The sequence below is a fragment of the Pelodiscus sinensis genome, chromosome 1 (assembly GCF_049634645.1).
Source record: "Pelodiscus sinensis isolate JC-2024 chromosome 1, ASM4963464v1, whole genome shotgun sequence".
Taxonomy (NCBI): Eukaryota; Metazoa; Chordata; order Testudines; family Trionychidae; genus Pelodiscus; species Pelodiscus sinensis.
The window spans coordinates 287,007,869-287,028,212 of NC_134711.1; the positions used below are offsets into that span (position 1 = coordinate 287,007,869).

At 48.0% G+C, this 20,344-nt stretch overlaps 1 protein-coding gene and 3 non-coding genes across 4 annotated transcripts; all 4 read right to left on the reverse strand.

Annotated features, from left to right (window-relative positions):
• Positions 1–1,647: 1,647 nt before the first annotated feature.
• On the reverse strand, positions 1,648–1,782 carry LOC112544950 (small nucleolar RNA SNORA31). The gene has a single exon (XR_003088330.1). It is a non-coding gene; the product is annotated as a small nucleolar RNA SNORA31 (small nucleolar RNA).
• A 779-nt stretch (positions 1,783–2,561) lies between these two features.
• TPT1 (tumor protein, translationally-controlled 1) lies at positions 2,562–8,322 on the reverse strand. The gene is made up of 6 exons (XM_075918996.1): positions 8,166–8,322; positions 7,813–7,886; positions 6,876–7,063; positions 5,891–5,996; positions 4,839–4,955; positions 2,562–2,778 (listed from the first exon to the last, which is right to left on the reverse strand). The coding sequence occupies exons 1-6, from the start codon at positions 8,191–8,193 to the stop codon at positions 2,776–2,778; spliced, it is 516 nt and encodes a 171-aa protein (XP_075775111.1). The 5' UTR covers positions 8,194–8,322; the 3' UTR covers positions 2,562–2,775.
• Positions 2,834–2,969, reverse strand: LOC112544949 (small nucleolar RNA SNORA31). Its single transcript, XR_003088329.1, has one exon. It is a non-coding gene; the product is annotated as a small nucleolar RNA SNORA31 (small nucleolar RNA).
• Positions 8,323–19,232: 10,910 nt separating the features above from the next.
• On the reverse strand, positions 19,233–19,314 carry TRNAS-GCU (transfer RNA serine (anticodon GCU)). Its single transcript has one exon. It is a non-coding gene; the product is annotated as a tRNA-Ser (tRNA).
• Positions 19,315–20,344: the final 1,030 nt, after the last annotated feature.

The window sequence follows — 20,344 nt, forward strand, 5'->3', positions numbered from 1 at the left end:
AGGAGAAAAACCCCTTCCGCTCAAGGACCAACATTATCTAAGGAAAAACTTTTAGGCTTGTAGCACTTTGAAGACTAACAAAACATGTAGATGGTATCATGAGCTTTTGAGGGCACAATCCTCTTCAGACCTGGACTTCTAACACCCTGTCATCTGAAGAAGGGGGTTGTGCCCTCAAAAGCTCATGATACCATCTACATGTTTTGTTAGTCTTCAAAGTGCTACAAGACTATGTGTTTAAGTTTTTCCTATTACAGACTAACTCAGTTACCCCTGTGAAACTTTTGATTATCTAAGGAGTGAGTCAGCAGAGTATCACATTTGAGATCCCACATTTTAGAACAGGGTAAAATGTGTTTGTTTTTAAACAAAGTTTACATCTAATGAACACTTAAATTACAGCCTGGTACTTGTCACTTTGGAATGTGATTTACCAACACTGCAATTATATTAAACCACTTACTGAGGTGACTTACAGTACTGAGTTGCTCATCTGAAACTAGGAATATAATAGTGTATAGTCAATTAACTGATAAGCAAAAGCATTCGCTTAATGCTCTAGACTACACACATTTCTCCTCTCCCTCCCCCCTGCTTTTTTAGTAGGCTGGACAGCAGCCCAGCTCTGTCCTGGCTTGTGCCAGATCCAGTACCTACCCCTGCTACAGCTCTGCATTGGAGTGTATAGACTGCAGGCAGGCCAGTTTAGTCCCAGCTCATGACAGGGCTGGGAGCTCAGACCCACCCCACCCCCAGAGCTGCTGCCACCCTGCACTGCTACCTCTATTAGAAGCAACAGTGCAGGGTGACAAAGGCTGGTCTGCCAGGGGAGCTAGTTCTTAAACTGGCTCCCCTCACTAGCCAGCTCCCACATGGCATCCCATGCTGCTGCCCAAGAGGCAGAAGCAGTGAGTGGCAGGGGGTCCTTGAGAATGGGACTGGATTGTACTGGCTGCCTGCTTCACCCCCAGGGACTATAAAATAGCCAGCTGATCTATAAGAACTCATGAGGTGAATTGACTATTCAATAAACCAATATTTAACATGCCTCTGAGAAAGTGATAAAATTAAAGTGTCCACATGAGGGAGTTGCTGCTCACATTGTGGTTATATCTGAAATTGCAAAAAACTTTAAAGAGACAAGCCATTAAGTTTATTATTCAGCACTTCTGTCACTTAGATAAAAGACACGTGAACAGAGCCAAAATGAGAGCAGAAGGGAGCAGCTGGCTGTACCCATGACATGTGTTAATGTTACAGATTGAGGTAGGTTAACTTGTAACATTAACAAGTACCAGTCAACATTCCAAGTCCCTAGAAAGGGCTGTCACTCAGGATTTGCATCTTCCTCACACACTAGCAAGTGAACCTCCCCAGGAATAAAGCTGTGATTATGGGCTAGATGCAGAGTCCCATCTCATTGCTAACTCCTCCTAGCCTGGAAGTGGGATACCTGTAGCTATGTATTCAACTGAACAGAAATACATGGGGGGGAGAAATCCATCACTGTTTACTGTAACAAATCTATTCTGACCTAAGAACTTTTCCTGAAACACTCACTAACTAAACCTTTGAAGAAGCTATTGGAATTAGAAAGGCATACCCAACCCTTCCACTGTTAAGGTGGAGCTATTTTAGTTCTAGGCTAGCTATATTCCCTTATTCAATCTGGACTGCCATAAGGTGACAGGCAGAAAGCGCAAGGAACTGTTTTATTCTTGCATCCTAGTGAGGACCAGAAAAGCAATGGGGACATGCTCCAGGTCTGTCAAGCAGATGCATTGTCAAGTGATCATCCTCTAGCCAGGATAACACCTCAATAAAAGCTGGGTACAGTATTGAAGATGTTGTAATACACTAACCCTCAGCAGTACAGACTTTACCTAAGACGACAAGACAGCAGCTTACTTTCACTAACACTTATTTTCCTATCAAAACCTGCTTCATTGGGATTACTTTAGATAGGTGGGATACTATCAAGCCACTTGTCTGCTTAATCCTATCACTGATCAATCATGCACAACTGTTCAGTGGGCATAGTTTCATGGTTTGGCTGTAGCTGGCTCATGAAGCTATTCTGTATTTTTATATGAAGGTACATTCCCCCCCCCCCCCCACAATGCACTAGCTAAAAGTCTGCATCCTAGTGTTCTTTGAAGCCAAATACCCTTGCTTGTTAAAGAAGCTCAGCCAATACTCAGTATTAATAGCTTTAAATTCAGTTTTGTTTTATTAGTTTTGGTATCTCTTCCAGAGAGTTAATTACTTCAGCTTGCAGAACTGTGGGAGATGCAGAAAGTCCACTTCATTATGATGGCACTTCTTTGGACATGTCCCTTATTCACCTCAGACTACTAGGCAGGTGGATGTTAGGAGCCTGCGCTTGCATTCCAGTGTCTCAAGTAGTGACTTGCATGAAGTCTATTTGAAGGCAGTCTTAAGTTGCAGTGTGCTAGGATCAGGCTATACTACTGACAAGTATAAGGTCCTTGGCACAACACTTGCAGCAAGCACATTGTAGAGTTCAGCTTAAGAAACACATTAGACCAACAGGCATGACCTAGAATGGGTTTAATGAGTTTATTTTAGACAACCTACATGACAAGTTTTTAAAACAATGCCTCCACTCCAAATCAGGGTCAAGTAAGTGAATAAAGCTCAAGATGGTATCAGTCCAGTTGCTAGACACTGCTGAGTCCTGGTGTTGTGTTGATGAGGAAAGAGCAGCAGCAGCAAGTTATGACAAGGTGAATCCAAAATAGTTGCTCGGTTTTGTTACTGTAACAAGAATACAATGGTTATTGCATGTTCAGTCAAGCAATGGAGTCTATCTGGATGTGTTCCCCAATTCAGTCTGAACTGCCATGTGACCAGGCAGGCAGGCAGAAAGCACAAGGAATTTCCTTTTGCATCATAGTGCAAACCAAGGAGCAGCAGGAGACTTGCTCAAGGTCTATCAGAGGATGCATAGCATTTTTACAAGCTTTCAGAGATTCTGATGCTCTGAGCTTGCTCTGAGCTTTAAGAGGCAACAAATAAAAAGCACCTGGCCACTTAGATTTTTCTCCCCACCTCCACTGCGGGCAGGGCAGTGTGACCAGAAGGTAGCATAACAAGACTAATTCAAATACAAGTTAAGGTTCACAGGGGACATTACAGTGACTAAGTAAATGTCTAGTCCTGTGGCACCCTAGGGTAAGTCTACACTGCCACCCTAGTTCAAACTAGGGTGGCTAATGTAGGCATTCGAACTTGCAAATGAAGCCTGGAATTTAAATATCCCGGGCTTCACTTGCATGTTCCCGGGCAGCGCGGAGGAATAACGATAGTTCAAATTAGGAGCTTTAATTTGAACTACCTAATCCGTGCTGCTTGTAGCCACGGGCAGGTAGTTTGAACTACAGAGCATTTAAAAATGGCAGCAGCCACTTCAACCATGTGTATGTGTTAGTCTCTAGGGGTATCATGAGCTTGCAATGGTTTTGCTTATGAAAGATCGTAATGCTATATATGTTAATCTGAGGAGCCACATGACTATTTGCTTTTCAAGTTAGACTAACACGGCTACCCCTCTGAGATTAAAGTATACAGAACAAATCAAAGTGACTCTGAAGAGCTGCTGTGTGGCTGTTTCACTGTAGAGCATTCCAAGAGAACAAGCCATTTTACTGCTCTCCACCCTGGGAATCAGTGCTAGCCTTTCAGTGCACTGGTAGCCTGTGAAAAACCACATGGCTCTAAGAAGTCAGTGCTGCAGGAGTTAACTGGCATAGTTAGTGCTGTATCAAGCTTTTCAGTAACCTCCAAAATTAGAAAACAACTTTAGCTGGCTACTTTTAGGACACTTGTAAATTATCTGATACACAATACAGTCTGTCTCCGACTTATGAACCAAGCAACTGGTCATAACTTGGTTTGTTCATAAGTCGGATCCCATTGAGTTACATGCGACCATGTTGTTCGTAAGCGCGGGTCACATTTGTAACTCGGGGTCCACCATTTACAACACTTTTGGTCGTAACTGCGAACGGTCGTAAGTTGACCGTTTGCAACTCAGGGACCAGCTGTAGACTCCTGGATTCATGTGGTTAGATGAATCTTCTTCACAGCCACTTCAACCTGTAATCCTGCAGTACTGGCCCCATCTAATGGGAGGTATTTGCTGTGGCAGATGAGTCAAATACTAGCTTCACTACAGAATCAAATATAATTCCATCATGAATACCTGATGACTAGAGAACTGTCATCTGCATCAATCACCATAATCAACAGCAATTCTTCTTGGGTTGTGGCCCAACCCAAGAGTTTACCTTCTGATCGTAACCCCAGAAACAACACTGCTTATATATTAGGGTTTTACTTCATCTTAACAGTGCCTTAGTACTGCTAGGCATGAACCACTAGTAACACTATAGGGGGTGGTATGAAGGGAACCACCACTATAATGCACACCATGAAATATCAACTACTGTTCTGTTTACACTGGTATAGGAGTCATCTTGTAGTGGGACCACATCTTTGAGAAGAGGACTTTCTGTACTGTTTCCACTATAATTAAGAGTTTAATGCTAGAAGGAACCATTAGATTGCTAGTCTGACTCCTATATATCCAAGCCATTTCATCAGTTACCGCCTCCACCCCCATAACCAATGCTATATATATATATATATATATATATATATATATATATATATATATATATATATATATTTGACAGGCAATGCTAACTCCACAGCCACTCTGAATTAGTAACTTTCAGCAGTGAACATTTTTGTATACAAGGGAAGTTTGCCAAGTAGTAGATTAATAATTTGACTCAAGAAAATTCAGTACTTACACACTTCTCTGTTTCTAAACCATCCTTAAAGAAAATCATATAGGGAGTTACTCCATCCTCACGGAAGTCCAGGAGAGCCACCATGCCATCTGGATTCATGTTCTCACCTACAAAGAACTTGTAAGAAGAATTGGCACTATTACAACTAGGAATGTAGTAGGAGTTACCAAACTATTCTATGGACAGCATTTAACAGCCAAAAGTCTTGTCTATGAAAAAGTCTCAATATGATTTGGGATGTTATATAGATCAATTAAATATTCACAGTTAGCAAGATTGTGCAATTACATGATTATTCAATAGTCACTGGAGGTAGGGGCAGCAGCCAGTACGCTCCCAGCCCCATTCCTGGGGAGCCCCCTGCTACCCTCCATTGTTGCCTCTGATAGAGGCAGCTCCTCAGTAGCAACCAGTCTGGGGGCAGCGGGGGGGGCCGGGGGGGGGGAGGAGACTGACAGAAGCTTCACTGGGGCAGATGGGTCAGTGATTGAGTGCTTGCAGGAAGCTGGCTTAACCAGCTCCCCTCTGCCACTGCCCAATAGAGGCAGCAAGGGGGAAGTGCATGTAGTTGATCAGATTAACCAAAAAGCCCTGGCTTATCGGTTAATTGTTTATTCAATCCTGTGCTAACAACCCTAATATAGATGACAAATGCCATCCACTTCTGATGAATCTAAGCCCATTTTGGAAGACCTTTAGCTCTTCTGGTTAGACTTGCCCAAATAAATCAATGCAGTACTGCCTTTAAGCTAGTTTCAGTGTCTCCACTGTACATTGAGCAGCTAGGCAAAGCATGGATACTTAAACTTGTCAAATGTACTATTGCTATCTCAATTCCATTCTGTTGTTGCTGAACAAAGCCATGAACTGAAGCACATTAGAACCATTAACAAAATTATGATATGACAGCCTGGAGAAGGGTAGATAAGAGGCTTCCAACCACCACCCTTGCAGCAGACAGGAGGTTCTGAGTCTAAGCGGACTGTGTAATAGTAGGACACAGCTAGGATTTGTGCCTTTGTTTTATACTATAAAGAGTTATTTAACCTTACCTGATAATTTTTGAAATTTGCAAGGATGTATTTGACTTGCTCTGCAGCCCCTGTCATGAAAGGCTTTACTCTGTCTGGTTTGTGTTCCTCAAGTCTGGCTTTGATTCTAAGCAAAAGAAAACAAGTTCTTAACTGGAATCTAACAATTTCAGCTGACCAGTAACTTTATGCTCAAAGTGAAGAAGCTTGCCTACTATTGCCAAACCTCTATGGGTAGCATTCCTAACTCTCTCCTCCCTCCCCCAGCCAGCCACTCCCTGACTACTGACAAAAAGGCTCTGGATGCTAAAAAAAGCTATCAATAGTACTTCCATGGCAGGGATGATTGCACAAGGAGACTCATTCAGACCTAGCCCATTTCATTCTTCATCCAGTACAGTCATGAGAATAGGCAGAGTCCCATAGCAGCAACACCACAATTTCAAGAGGCTCAAGATAGGACTTCCAAAATGGAGGGAACACCTTTCACTTGAAGAAAAATGTCTGGATGTTGGATACCACTCTGGATAATCAGAGTTCTATATACAGAAACATAGGCAATTCAACATTTTATGTTTGTCAATTTAAAAAGCTTGCTGGAAATTTAGATTTCTTGTGTAACTCTGAAGCATTCTAGACTTACGCTAGTTCTAGAATGCCTCTCCTCTGAGGCGAGGAGGCCTAATAAGTGTTACTGCATTAAGCCTCATTGTATGGGGTAGAAGAAACATCCTGTGACCCTCTCAATGCAACAGGAGGGCAAAGGAAAACCTCTCTCATATGAACACATCACTACTGCAGCTATGTCTTGTTTCTGAAGTGGTCCCCTATACTCCCATCTTCATGCATCTCAAATGCAGCACTGAAGTTACTCAAGTGTCAAACTGACCACCCTACACAGCACCTACCCATGACTCATTCACTTTTGTGAACATGAAAGTTAGGGAGCTCAAATTTGTGATGTTCCAGTCAGAGGAATTTACGGGTAACACCAATTTGCACTTACGCTTTCATGTAGTCCTTAATGTACTTCTTGTAGGACTCTTTTGTAAAGCTAGTTTCCTGAAGATGGTGATTCATTACTATATCGACACCAGTGACAACTGTGGGATCTGTTCCCTCGTCAGTGCATTCAGTGGAAGCATTGCCACCAATTAAAGAATCAGCAATCTGACCCTCTGTCCTGGTGACCATCTGGATTTAAAGAGATCAAAAGCTTATTAGAGGAAAGTGCCACAGAATTAAATGATACACTGATTAGAAAGACAAGAGTCCTATGCACCTTAAAAAGGACGATTCATTTGGGCATGAGCTTTCGTGGTTAAAAAACTTGTTGTTCATGAAATCTAATGCACAAATAAATGTGTTAGTCTTCAAGGTGTCACAGGACTCCTCAATGTTGAGGACGCAGAGTAACACAGCTACTTTAAAGATGGTATTAACTCAGCCCCACTGAGTACATCAGCCTGCTCAGGAACTGTTCATATTAATGCACAAGTGGACCACAGAGCTACCCCATTATCGCTTAACAGCACCAGTGTTGAGAACACTTACACTGGCCTACCAGCTAATTAGGGCTAGGACTTCCATACAGCTTAGATATTGATCAAGCACTGGGCTAGTACTCCTATAGGAAGCACTGGCAGGAACTAGAGCCCACCCACACCGGCTCTCCGAGGTGTCCTCTAGAGCTCGGGCATTCTCGGACGGGCCAGGCCCTGGAGCGACGTGCTTCGGTCACTAGCAGCAAATCCCGTCACTTTCAGGAAAGGGCTGGAAACGGGAGTTGCCGGACACGCTCGCAGGAGGGCCCAAGGCAGGCGAGCCCCCGCCCACTGCCCCACGCCCCGAGCCGCCAAGGGCTGCCCCCGCCCGGCAAGGGGATTGCGGCTGAGCCTGGCCCGGCCCCGGGGCCGCCTCCCCCCGCAGCTGCCGGGACTCACCTTCCCCTCCACTTCATAGCAGAGCCCGTCGGCCACCTCCCGGATGCAGTAGATGTCGGAGAACATCTCGTCCTCTGCGGGGAGAGCGGCGGCGTCAGCCCGGCCCGGGCACCCCCCCCGCGAGGCCCGAGCACCCCCCCCCGCGCGGCCCGGGCACCCCCCCCCCCGCGCGGCCCGGGCACCCCCCCGCTCCCGCCCGCAGCCCCCCTCTCCAGGCCCCGCCCCCCGGCGCTCCCAGCCGGGCGGCGGAAGCTCCCCTCCCCCGCCGCAGAGCTCCGCATTCCCCGCCCGGCCTGCCCATGCGCGGGGCCCGGCCCGCGCCCCCCGCCCCGCGGCGCCCGCCCCGCGCTCACGGCTGATGCTGTCCCGGTAGATGATCATGGCGGCGGCGCTGGCGCTGGCGCGGCGGCGGGGAGGGGGGAGGGGCGGCGCGGGCGCGGCTCGGTCTGGGCGCGGCGGGCGAGCGACCCGCGAGCGGGAGGGAGCGAGGCGGAAAGGGCCGAGGCAGCGGCTTGCCGAGCTCATATAGCGGGCACGTCCCCGCCGCGTCACCAATCCCCGCGCTCCTCGCCGCGCCCGAGAGCGGTGACGTAGCACACACGCAGCCTGCCGCGCGCGGCGCCCCCTGGCGGCCCCTGGGCCTGGCGCGTGGGAGCCGCGGGACGGGGGAAGCCCCCGCGCCGCACTGCGCCTGCGCGCCTGCCCCCTCCCCCCCCCCCGCGCGCCTGCCGGGCTGCGTTCTTGGCCGAGGGAAACTCCAGTCGCGGGGCTGCCCCTGCCAATGGGCAAAGGTCACTGAGGTCAATGGGCCCGGCCTAGCGCTGCCCCGCCAGCCGCCCCGCCTTGGACCCTGTGCCCCCTCCCGGGGGGGCTGGCCCCGGCCGGCTCATGGCAGGTCCGAAGCAGGCTGGTGGCAAGTGAGATTTAACCCCCAAACCACAAGCTAAACATGGCGTGAAAATACAATCCCCATTCCCATTCTTTTCCCAGCCAGCTCCGCTCAGTGCCTGGGGTTGTCAGGTGGTTTCAACAAAATACCAGGCACACTTGACATTACATCGCAATCTGTTATATCTTACTTAGAAAATACCAGACATTTATATTTTCTCAATTTGTTTCCCGAACAGAAAGCTCAAATACTGGTCTGTCCAGTCCAAAACCGGACACTTGGCAACCCCATCAGTGTTCCTGGGGCTGCTTGGGCCAGGCGCTGGCCAGGCGTGGTCAGCTCCTATTTCCCCCCAACTAAGGGCTTGTCTTCACTGCATGGTGGATGGGTGGATCCACGCTGTAGCCATCGAGCCACCAGTGGTCAATGTATCGTGTCTAAGCAGACCTGATACACTGATCTCCAGCCTTCTCCCATGGGCTTTGGTACTCCAGCAGGATGAGAAGAGTAGGTAAAGTCCAAGGGGGAGCACCAGCCACCAGTGTTAGCGGATGGAAGACGCTGTGGTGTAGCTGAAGCTGCGTATCTTAGATCAATGTGGGGAGGGTGCATAATACAGATTAAGCCTGAGATACATCAGTAAGGGCTTTGAAAAGCTTCAGGCTCAGTGTGCTGGATTTAGGTTGACCTAACCCCCGCTTTAGATGTACAATTTTTCTATCGACCTAGCTGATGCCACCCTCTTCAGGGGGTGGATTTACTGTGGCACTGAAAAATCTCTTCAGTCACTGTAGTGTCTGTGCTACAGAGACATGCTTGCAGTACAGACATACCTTTAGAGGGAGAGAGAAAGTCAGTATACATCTGCCAACAGGATGACTCCAAACTCCTTTCCCTGCCTCTGGAACAGTAATTCTGCCTCCCACACTTTGTAGGAAAGCAGGCAGGGAATAAGAGTTATAGCTACTACTATTAATTTGTTAATATTGTTTGTTTATTTATGCAATGTTCCACCACCAAAAGTCTGTTCCTTGCTTTGAGCAGCTTACACTCTAGGACAGCAGAGTAAGGAAAGAGCATTTTACACTGGTATGTCGTGGGACAGTGGAACATATGACTCCTTCTTGATAGTGTAGCATGCAAATAGAAACATCACATTTGAATGCAGAATTATAGAATCATAGAACCAGGAGGGACCTCAAGAGGTCATCGAGTTTAGTTCCCGGCCCTCACGGCAGGACCAAGCACTATACAGATCAGCGGTTCCCAACTGCTAGTCCGTGGACCAGCAGCGATCCGTGAACCCCTGCCTGCTGGGCCATGGCACACTGCCAAGCCATGCCCCCAGCTGCTACTGAGCCCCACACGCTGGGGTTCCCTATGTAGGAATAATATATTAAAGTATTAAAAATGATTCCCCCAAGTGGAAGTGACTCCCCATAATTTGTTCCCCACAACTAAAAGTCTTAGTAGTATAAGTTTGTTTAGTAGAAGAATCATATAAGTGTTTAGATTTAGTGTTATCAAGCTTGATAAGTGTTTAGATTTATTATTATTATTATTATTATTATTTGTTAAGATTGTTAAATGTTTCGATTTATAATTATTGCCCCTCTAGAATATAATTTGTTAGGAATGTAATATTAGGTCATGTAACTTAAAACTGTTAAAAATATAATACTATGTAGCCAGAAACAGCTCCCCTCTCTGTGTCCCTGGGCACGCTCAAACTTATTGTTACACAATTGACGCCCATTCTCTTCAAAGCATTGTGAAGCAATTAACCCTAATCTCAAAGTGAAACATTGTAACTATAACAGTAACTAACTCAGCACTCAGAGAGAGAATGTTTTAAGAAATGCCACCCAGAAACTTTTGTGACTTTTTGTAACTACAACTCTTGTATATGTAAAGTTATTATTATACAAAAATACTGTATGTGAAACATTAATTAGCGAATGTATGTAAGAGAGAGAGTGCTTGGACAATGAATGAATGGTTTTGAGAGGTGCCAGCCTGAGAATGCAGCAACAAAGGGCTGAAGAAGGCATCAGGTGCCAGTGCAACCAAAAGGTGTCAAGTGGAGAAAACCAAGTACTGGAGGTCCACCCTATGAGATCACTGACAAGCACCTGACAGCCACCCTGAACATCAGCATGATGCAGCAATTCCCATAGACTGGCATAGGAAGAAATTCCTATAAGAACTGGACTAAAGACTATGGAGTCAGAGTCCAAGGTTCTGCTGCCAGCCCACCAGGAGCTTCAGATGCGCATCTGATCAGGATTTCGCTCCCCACTACCATCACTTGTGTACAGAGTACCCGGCCAGTATTCTGTCACAAGCAACTTCCAGGCTGGTAACTATAACAAATACACAGAACCTGAATGAATGGATGAATGATTGAATGAATGTTTTGTGTGTGTGTGTGTGTGTGTGTGTGTGTGTGTATAAGGGTTAAGTAGGGATAGGAATAAGTAGCTAAACAACGTTGTTTGCGTCTATCTTTTCTTTATTCTTTATTATTATCTTTACAATAAATGTGGCTTTTTGGCTTATCCCCATCATAAGATCCTGCTTTTTTTATTCATATAACACCCACGCAGCTGCAGGGTGAGTGGCCCTGCGGGCAACCGGGAGTGCTGCAGCTGGAGCCGGTCCTGTTTCCAGTTCCAACAGCCACCCAGCTGTCAGGGCTGCGTGATGGGCAGCTGTAGTGCTCGGCCAGGTCCAAGCACCACGTGGAGCCCGACTGCCACAGTGCTCAGCAGGGGCCTAGCTGCCATGGCACACAGCAGGGGCCCAGCATACTGCGAGTTCCTGCTGCACGGGGAAGCACTCTGCACTCAACTGGAAGATGGGAGGCTGTGGCAGGCCCAGGTGAGGGGAGTGGGGCTTGCGCAAGAGGGTTTTTCTTGCGCAAGAAGGGGCAGGGTAGACAGCTCCTTCTGGTGCAAGAGCCTCTTCTGCAAAAATGGCAGCTCATTAGGTATGCAAATGAGGGTCGGCGATATTCCACGTTTAGCCTCATTTGCATATTTCTTGGGCAAGAAGCAGCAAGTGTAGACATAGCCCAGGGGTTTGGGTTGGCTCTAGGGGCCAGGCTTTTTATACTGTGGACCGCCAAATTAATTCACAAACTTTTGACAGACCAGTAACATTTTATTTGTGTATTTGAATATTCATTATATGCATAATTAATATGCATATATGCAAATAACATGTTACCAGTCCACCAAAAGTTTGTGAATTGGTTTGCCAGTCCCTGGTATAAAAAAGGTTGGGAACTTCTCGTCTAGATCATCCTTGACAGATGGCTGTCTAATCTGATCTTAAATATCTCCAGTGATGAAGATTCCACAACCCCCTCTAGGCAATTTATTCCAGTGTTTAACCACCCTGACAGGAAGTTTTTCCTAATGTCCAACTTAAACGTCCCTTGCTGCAATTTAAGACCATTGCTTCTTGTCCTATCCTCAGAGACCAAAGAGAACAATTTTTCTCCTTCCTCCTTGTAACACCCTTTTAAATACTTGAAAACTGCTATTGTGTCCCCTCTCAGTCTTCTCTTTTCTAAACTAAACAAGCCCAATTCTTTCAGTCTTCTCTCATCATAGGTCATGTTTTCTAGACCTTTAATCATTTTTGTTGCTCTTCTCTGGACTTCTCTAATTTCTCCACATCTTTTTTGAAATGTGGTGCCCAGAACTCAACACAATACTCCAACTGGGGCCTAATCAGCACAGAAAAGAGCAGAAGTATGACTTCTCATGTCTTGCTCACAATTCTCCTTTTAATGATTCCCAGAATCATGTTTGCTTTTTTGGCAAAAGTGTCACACTGTCGACTCATGTTTAACTTGTGGGCCACTATGACCCCTAAATCCCTTTCTGCAGTACTCCTTCCTAGACAGTCACTTGCCATTCTGTATGTGTGAAATAGATTGTTCCTTCCTAAGTGGAGTATTTTACATTTGTCCTTATTAAACTTCATCCTGTTTACCTCAGATCATTTCTCCAATTTGTCCAGATCATTTTGAATTATGACCCTATCCTCCAAAGCCCTTGCGTCCCCTCCCAGCTTGGTATCATCTGCAAACTTAATAATCATACTCTATGCCATCATCTAAATCACTGACGATAGCATTGAGCAGAACCTGTCCCAAAACAGACCCCTGTGGAATCCCACTTTTTATGCCCTTCCAACATGACTGTGAACCATTAATAACTGCTCTCTGCGGGTACGGCTACACTGTCTTTATTTTTTTCAGAGGAGGTATACAAATAGTGCTCGTATTTGCATACCTTCTGATTTTTTTTTCCTGGAAGAGGCTTTTCCACCATTTGACCCTGTCTACACGGGGCCAAATGTCAGAAAAGAACCCTCTTTCAAAAGCCCTTGTAAACCTCATTTTATGAGGAAGAAAGGGGCTTTCAAAATAGGGTTTTTTTCCTGACATTTAGACCCATGTAGACGGGGCCAAATGGCAGAAAAGCCTCTTCCGGGGAAAAAAAACAGAAGAAGGTATGCAAATGTGAGCACTATTTGCATACCTCTTCCAGAAAAAAAAAAAAGACAGTGTAGCTGTAACCTCAGAATGGTTATCTAGCCAGTTATAGTATCCAGCCAGTTATCGCACGCATCTTCTAGTAGCCCCATCTAGGTTGTATTTCCCCAGTTTATTGATAAGAAGGTCATAGACCTAAGGAAAAACTCTGTGTAGCTTGAAAGCTTAGCCCTTCCACCAACAGAAGATGGGCCTGCAAAAGATATTACCTCATCTACATTTCTCGCTATTATCCTGGAACCAACATGTCTACAGCTACACTTCAATAAAAAAGAGACAGCTGATAAATGACATGTTGATGTTTTCTTACTCAGTAGAGGTACATTTTTAAGACGCCACACAATTTCCATTCAGTTGCATCAATCAGTGACAACTAAGGACAACTATAGATGTGGGTGTTGAGTATAGAAAGTAGAGCCCTTGAGATGGGAATGTGTGAGTTGAAAGACACAAGGGCTACGTCTACACTGGCCCCTTTTCCGGAAGGGGCATGTTAATTTCAGCTATCGTAGTAGGGAAATCCGCGGGGGATTTAAATATCCCCCGCGGCATTTAAATAAAAATGTCCGCCGCTTTTTTCCGGCTTTTAGAAAAGCCGGAAAAGAGCGTCTACACTGGCCCCGATCCTCCGGAAAAAGCGCCCTTTTCCGGAGGCTCTTATTCCTCCTTCAAAGTAGGAATAAGAGCCTCCAGAAAAGGGCGCTTTTTCCGGAGGATCGGGGCCAGTGTAGACGCTCTTTTCCGGCTTTTCTAAAAGCCGGAAAAAAGCGGCGGACATTTTTATTTAAATGCCGCGGGGGATATTTAAATCCCCCGCGGATTTCCCTACTACGATAGCTGTAATTAACATGCCCCTTCCGGAAAAGGGGCCAGTGTAGACGAGCCCAAGGAATATTAAGATTGCAATCCCGGAGTGCAGGCGAAAATGAAACTAATTTCTGTTATACAAATATTATAAATTAGTGTTTGGGTGAAAGTGGGAGGTTTGGAGGGAGGGATTTAAAAATGTAGCTCTAGTGAGAAAGTAGTTAAAAATTGAAGTTTAAAGTTCCAAATATGGCTAAGCACATTCAGTGTCTAGCTACACAGGTCCAGGGTCCAGTCTGAATGCTCTTAACTCCCATGGAAAGTACTGGTAGTTGAGGGTTCAGAGCACCTCACCAGAATGAGCCTGTCCCCCTAGAAACTCTTTGTTCTCTATTGCGGGAATTCAGAGTTAAAACAGTTTGTGACTTTGTAGCTCTGTATATTACATTGGAACATTGTAGCCTTAATTGGACATTTTAAAGTTTTTATAGTAAAGAGTCATGAGGTGGTAAGTGGCCTGGTTTATCCAGATGCTGAACTGTTAGCCAATGGCCATTGTGTGGCCAGCACCTCTGAAAATCTAACTGCTTGCTTGTTTGGGATGTTGTAAACCTGCATAATCTAGTCTATCCCTATCACTGTCCCTGTCAGTCATTAGGGTATTTCATAGTGCAGGGGTTGGGCAACCTTTCCAAAGTGGTGTGCCAAGATTTAACTCTCCTGCCCTGGGCTATGTGGCTCTCCTGGGAGGGCAGGAAGGGGCTCTCTCCACCGCACACCCCGTGGACCACCTGGCTCAATACAAACCTTTCTGTGGACCAACAGTTGCTAATGGAAACTCACTGTTAGTTACATAGTCCATTTTGCTAATGCTGCAGCTGGGGGGAATGGTTTAATTTAAATTATTAGACTAAGCATTTTAACTTTCTCATGTTAGTTTATCAAACTTAATTTTAAATAAAGTAAAGTATTAATTTATGTCTGTGATGGGGTGTATCTACCCTGCACTGAATGGCAGGGAGTTGCCCTGGCCGAAAAACCCCCACCCCCACAGCCCTGCTGGGCATGCTCCCAGGGGAGACAGGGTCTAAAAGCTCAGGGAGTCCTTCAGTTGGAGCTGACTGCCAGAGGGGAAGGAGCTTGGGCAGGAGCTCCTGATCAGTCCCTGTAACAACTGCAGCTGCCTGAGGAGCGAGGAGCAGCGCCAGGACCTGCAGTTGCAGATACAGCAGCTCCCAGAACAGCAGCCAGCGCTCTAACGACAGCCCCAATTAAGGAGGCCATCTACAGGGGTTTGACTGACCAAGCAATGCCCAGGGAGTGGAGCATCCTGCTGGGAGTGGTAGGTAGGGATGCCAGGTGTCCGGTATCCTACCAGACAGTCCAGTATTTGAGTCCTCTGCTCAGTAAAAAATAGACAATACTGGACATGTGCAGTGTCTGGTATTCTCTGATTTTTCCGACTGGCCACCGGACGGAAGCCTGATGTGGGCAGCCCTGCCCGCACCAGGTTTCTGCGCAATCACAGGCTCCCAGCGTTTGCGGCCCTGCCTTCCAGCTGGGAGTCCCAGTTAGGAGGCGGGGTTGTGATCGTCGCTTATCCCGTGTTCCTTTTTTTTTTTTGCTCGACCAAAAAATACCGGGTGTCTGGTATTTTTTGGGAGACCGTCTGGCAACCCTAGCTAGTAGGAAGTAACTCATGGAAGAGGACAATCCTCTGGGAGCTTGGCGTGTATCGGTAGGAATCCCCACCGAGCAGACCGTGGAGCTTGCTGCTGCCTCTAGGGCTCTGGGCTGACACTGCCCGGATCTTCCTACCCAATAACCAGACAAGCCTCTCCAGGCTACGGAGTTGTCTGGTGACTAGACCTCAGGGCCATAAATACTCTGCCAGAGGATCATATACTTTTGACCCTGCCACAGGGCTGTAAATACCCCAGTAGCAGGAAAGGTACTTTTGACTAGGCCTCCAGGCCGTATAGTCCCTGCCAGAGGGGCATGTACTTTTGACTAGGCCGCAGGGCCATAAATACCCTAGTAGGGGGCGGGCTGGTACTTTTGAGTATACCTTAGGGCCATAAATACTCTGGTAGAGTGGCATTGATTATAAACCAGCCTACAGACCATGTTTGCCCTAGAGAAAGGGGGCCTTGCACTAGGCTTCAGAGACACTTGTACCATCGGGGGAGGGATGAGCGGGGGGTGGAGGCTCAACAATGACCAATACAAAAGATTTAATCTTTTCTTTATTTATGGCAGGGGTGGGGAACTTTTTTTGGGTCGAGGTCACTGACCCACAGAAAAATCAGTTGTGGACCATACAAGTGAGAAGCAAAAAACTACTTCCAAATCCCCCCCAACCCTCACAGATATGGCCCCCAACTGAGACATCTCACTCCTCTGGCACTCCAGCCTCAAAGGGTAAGGGGAAAGGATAGGCAGGACGTGGATTCAGGATTTCCCATAGGCCAGATTTACTTTTCTGGAGTTTGAGGGTTAGTGGATTTTGGGGACCCTCTTAGGTTCTGGGGTGGGGACAAAAATGAGGGGTTCTGTGTGTGGGACAGGGCTGCCAGCAAGTGGGATGGAGGTGCAGGATCTGAGCAGGAAGTGGGGTGCAGGAGGGGCTGAGGAGAGCAGGGTCTGGAAGGGAGTTTGTCAGCAGGAGAGGGTCTGGGATGGGGGTATAAGAGGGAGTTTGTGGGTGGAAGGAGGTTGGGGGAGTAACTCAGAAAAGGTGGAAGAGTGAGAATGCAGTCAAATATCACCATCATCATCAACAACAACAACCATGGGCTCAATGCCCGTTGGTGTCTGATGCCTTCCTCACTATTTCCTTCCATCTTTCCCGGTCCAGTGCGGAGTGGCTTAGTTTCTGTAGACTAGCTCTGCACAAATCTACTATATCATCTACCCATTCTCAGTGGGGTCTGCTTCTTCATGCCAGTCTCAAGCCTGGATAAAGGAGGAGGGTTGGGCAGATGAGTGTTGATGCACTGATTGTAAAACAACAATATGAATGAAATCTGATGCCAGTACGACTAACTGACAAAAGATGGTGGCTCAGACGTCATCTGGATAAACAAGGTCCACTATACCAATCAAGCGATAGGGGTTGGGTTGACAAGTTAGCTACCAAAAGGAAACTACAACTAACACATATACTGTCAATTGGAACGAGGAACGGCCGAACAGTGTGGGCGATGGGAAAGTTAGAGCTGCAGCCAAATAGTTGCACATCAAAACCCATGTGGCTGGTTGATAATTGTGCAAATGGGCTGAAATTCTCATTCACACACAATGATAAGGTGCAAAGAAGACCCTGCTGTCATGGGAAAAGGGAGGCAAACGGATGGGAAGTAGAGGAAAGTGCAGCTTCTTCTTAGGAAACTTGTATCCCCCCCCCAGTTACATCTTCCCTCTGCTCCAGCCTCGCTCCGCTCAGCCCCATGATTCCTCCCCCCACCCACAGTCTGATCTCCTCGCATTGCCCTATCCCCCCAAGTGCAGCCCCTGCCTCCTTCCATCCTCCTGCCACATGCTCCTACCCCCACCTCCTATTCTCCTCAGCTCATTCACCGGCAGGGCAGCAGCGCTGGGACTCACAGCCCCTGGGAGCAGTGATGGGACAAAGAGGGGTGGAGGTGGGATACAGAATCACTTCCCTGCCCAGCACAGCTCTTTGCCCAAGACTTGCCCCTCACCTGCCACGTGTGGCTTTGGGCACAGTGAGGTTCTGGGGAAGGGGCTCCCTGCCCCCTCACACACCTTGAGGGGAGCAGTGTGGCACAGCATAGGAACTGGCTCACCATGTGTGACCTGCCACCCAGCACTGATCTATAGAGCAGGCCTCACTCCGCCCCCTCCCAAAGAAAAAGACAGAGCCTGAAGTACAGGAGGAGGGAGGGTGTTAACCCCTTCGCTCCCAGGAGCAGTACACCCAGGCCGGGCAGGGCCAGCCCCAGGGACATATACACATGCCTCTTCCACCACCACTCTGCCCCCCAGCAGGAAGCCAAAGCTCCAGCCTTCAGCTGCATGGCTAGAGCACAGCCCTGTGCCACAGAAAATCAGTTTGCATGCTGCTAATGGCATGCGTGCCATAGGTTGCTGACGCGTCATAGTGGGTCCGGAACTTGAGCCAGTCTTCATAAATCATGTTTCAGCTTATCTCTACAATAAAACAAGCCAGTAACTTTTCAAAAATGTCAGATTTGCTGTCGGTATGACTTGGAAGCATTTCTAATCTATTGATACATAAGTGTATGTCTACACTACTAGCCTCGTTTGAACGAAGTTACAAATGAAGCCCGGGATTAAAATATCCCGGGCTTCATTTGCATCTTGCCGTGCACCGCCAATTTTAAATACCGGGTAGTTTGGACTCCGTGCCCGCTGCTACACGCGGCATGGAGTAGGTAGTTTGAATTAGGCTTTCTAATTCGAACTACCGTTACTCCTCGTGGAACGAGATAACGTCACGCTCTCGCTCAATACCCTTTGAGAATACAGTCCTGTCTGACACAACCAATTGAGTCAATTGTTTCGGACTCGAAGGTGAGCCCCCGGTCTTTCTAGACCAGTCTGCATCGGCCATGCAACGCAACACCCAGACCAGTGTTCTCCGTGCTGCTGGCTGGAGATGCCATGCTCTCTCTTCCCCTGCTTGTTAGCACGAGAGCATTCCCTACCTCCTATGTCAGTGAAGCGTCCTTCTCTCTGCCTGAGGAGCGGGCTGCTCAGACAAGCAAAGGCTTTCCTTTGCCTAGAGCGGCCCTCTTTTTACAGAGTCCTCCGGCCACGCCTGGCTTCCTGACTCTGGAGTCATCGTGCCACCCACTAGCCAGAACTCATCCGACACACCGGGGACGTCCAGCGGTTAAGAATAGCAAGGACGGGGGAGTTCTCCGTCTTTCAAGGCCGAATTCCGGGACACCGTTTGCATCCAGATGAGAAGCCTAGTGAACGGGTCAGGGCAGCTGGAAGTCGTTTCCACAGAGCAGCCTGCCCCTCGTCCACGGGCACGGGGAGGCTCTTAGGATCCACTTTCCCCGGCTGCTTGACGCCTCTTGTTACCGGTAGGAGTTGCTTGGGCAGGCAAGCGCAGAAGATGCCTGGAAGAAGGACCCCACGGCCAAAAGAAGAGCGGCAGGCAAGCGACGAAGGTGGGATTCGAACCCACGCGTGCAGAGCACAACGGATTAGCAGTCCATCGCCTTAACCTCTTGGCCACCTCGTCTGCAGAAAGGCTCGGCTGGCCACCGCCCCTCCTTTGAGCGGCCCACGCCGGCGGCCCGAGGCAGGATGAGACGGCTTAGCGAGCTGGGCTTGCCGGCGCGCCAGTGGTGTAGAGGCATCATGCATGATTCCCATTCCTGCGAGCTGGGTTAGAGTCCCAGCTGGCGCATGCTTACTGTCGCGGCGGCTGCTGGCCTTCGGCCTCCTCTTGCTTTCTTGCCTGCCGTTCCTTAGCACAGCCAGTGGCGGAAGAGCCCCAGTGAGAAACAGAAAGGAAGGCCCAAGAGCAAGCTTTCCTTCCTAGCCACCTCTTTAAAGCCCAGCGGATGAGCAGTCCCTCTGGCTTGGCTGCTCATCAGCGCCGCCAAAGAGGGGTGCCCAAGCCGACTAGAGAAGAAGCAGCGCTCTGTGGCTGCGAGCGTCCCGGCCGTGCTGAGGCCTAGGCTCACGTTGGCGTTCTTCGAAGCCTCAGGGGAGTCCAGCAGGGCGCGAGAGGCGGCGCTGTGGCGGCGGCGGCCCCCTTGGCTGTGCCACGTGGAGCTGTGACAGAAAGGGAGAGTAAATGTTATCAAATACGTACACTCGTTGCAACGTTCCTGACTCGGCTTGTAACGTGATGGAATAAACTGCTTGCTGGCTTACGTTAAGTCTGGGGCCGCCTCCAAATCGTTGGAAGGACAGCGGCCCCTTTGTTGGAATGCCCCCTTTAGTATCAATCCCTAGTGCAGAGGTGTGAGCAGGAAAGAGGCCCAAGGGAGGTGTTGCCTGGGATTTTTACAGCCTCCGCCATGTGAAGGGACTCCTATCGCCCTTCCTGGGGACAATGACAGATTAAGATGGAGTATGGAGGGAGTCACGTGGGCAAGTCGCCTCTCTATGTTTAACTTTGCTTAGTCACAGCAAGGGCCATTACTTTGTACTTCAGCTGGAACATCCACAACGGGCGTCTCCCAGTGTCCGTTGTCAGTCCATTGTGCTTTTGATGAGCCATTCAGCTCGCGTGGTCTCTTCACAATGTGCTGGCTAAATAC

What these genes read in the sequence shown, in the direction of transcription:
- TPT1 (XM_075918996.1), bottom strand. Translation starts at nt 8,193, where the DNA reads ATGATCATCTACCGGGACAGCATCAGCC. An exon ending in GCTATGAAGTGGAGGGGAAG is followed by an intron (nt 7,064 to 7,812) that starts GTGAGTCCCGGC and finishes CTTTAAATCCAG; the next exon opens with ATGGTCACCAGGACAGAGGG. An exon ending in CAAATTTCAAAAATTATCAG is followed by an intron (nt 4,956 to 5,890) that starts GTAAGGTTAAAT and finishes TCTTCTTACAAG; the next exon opens with TTCTTTGTAGGTGAGAACAT.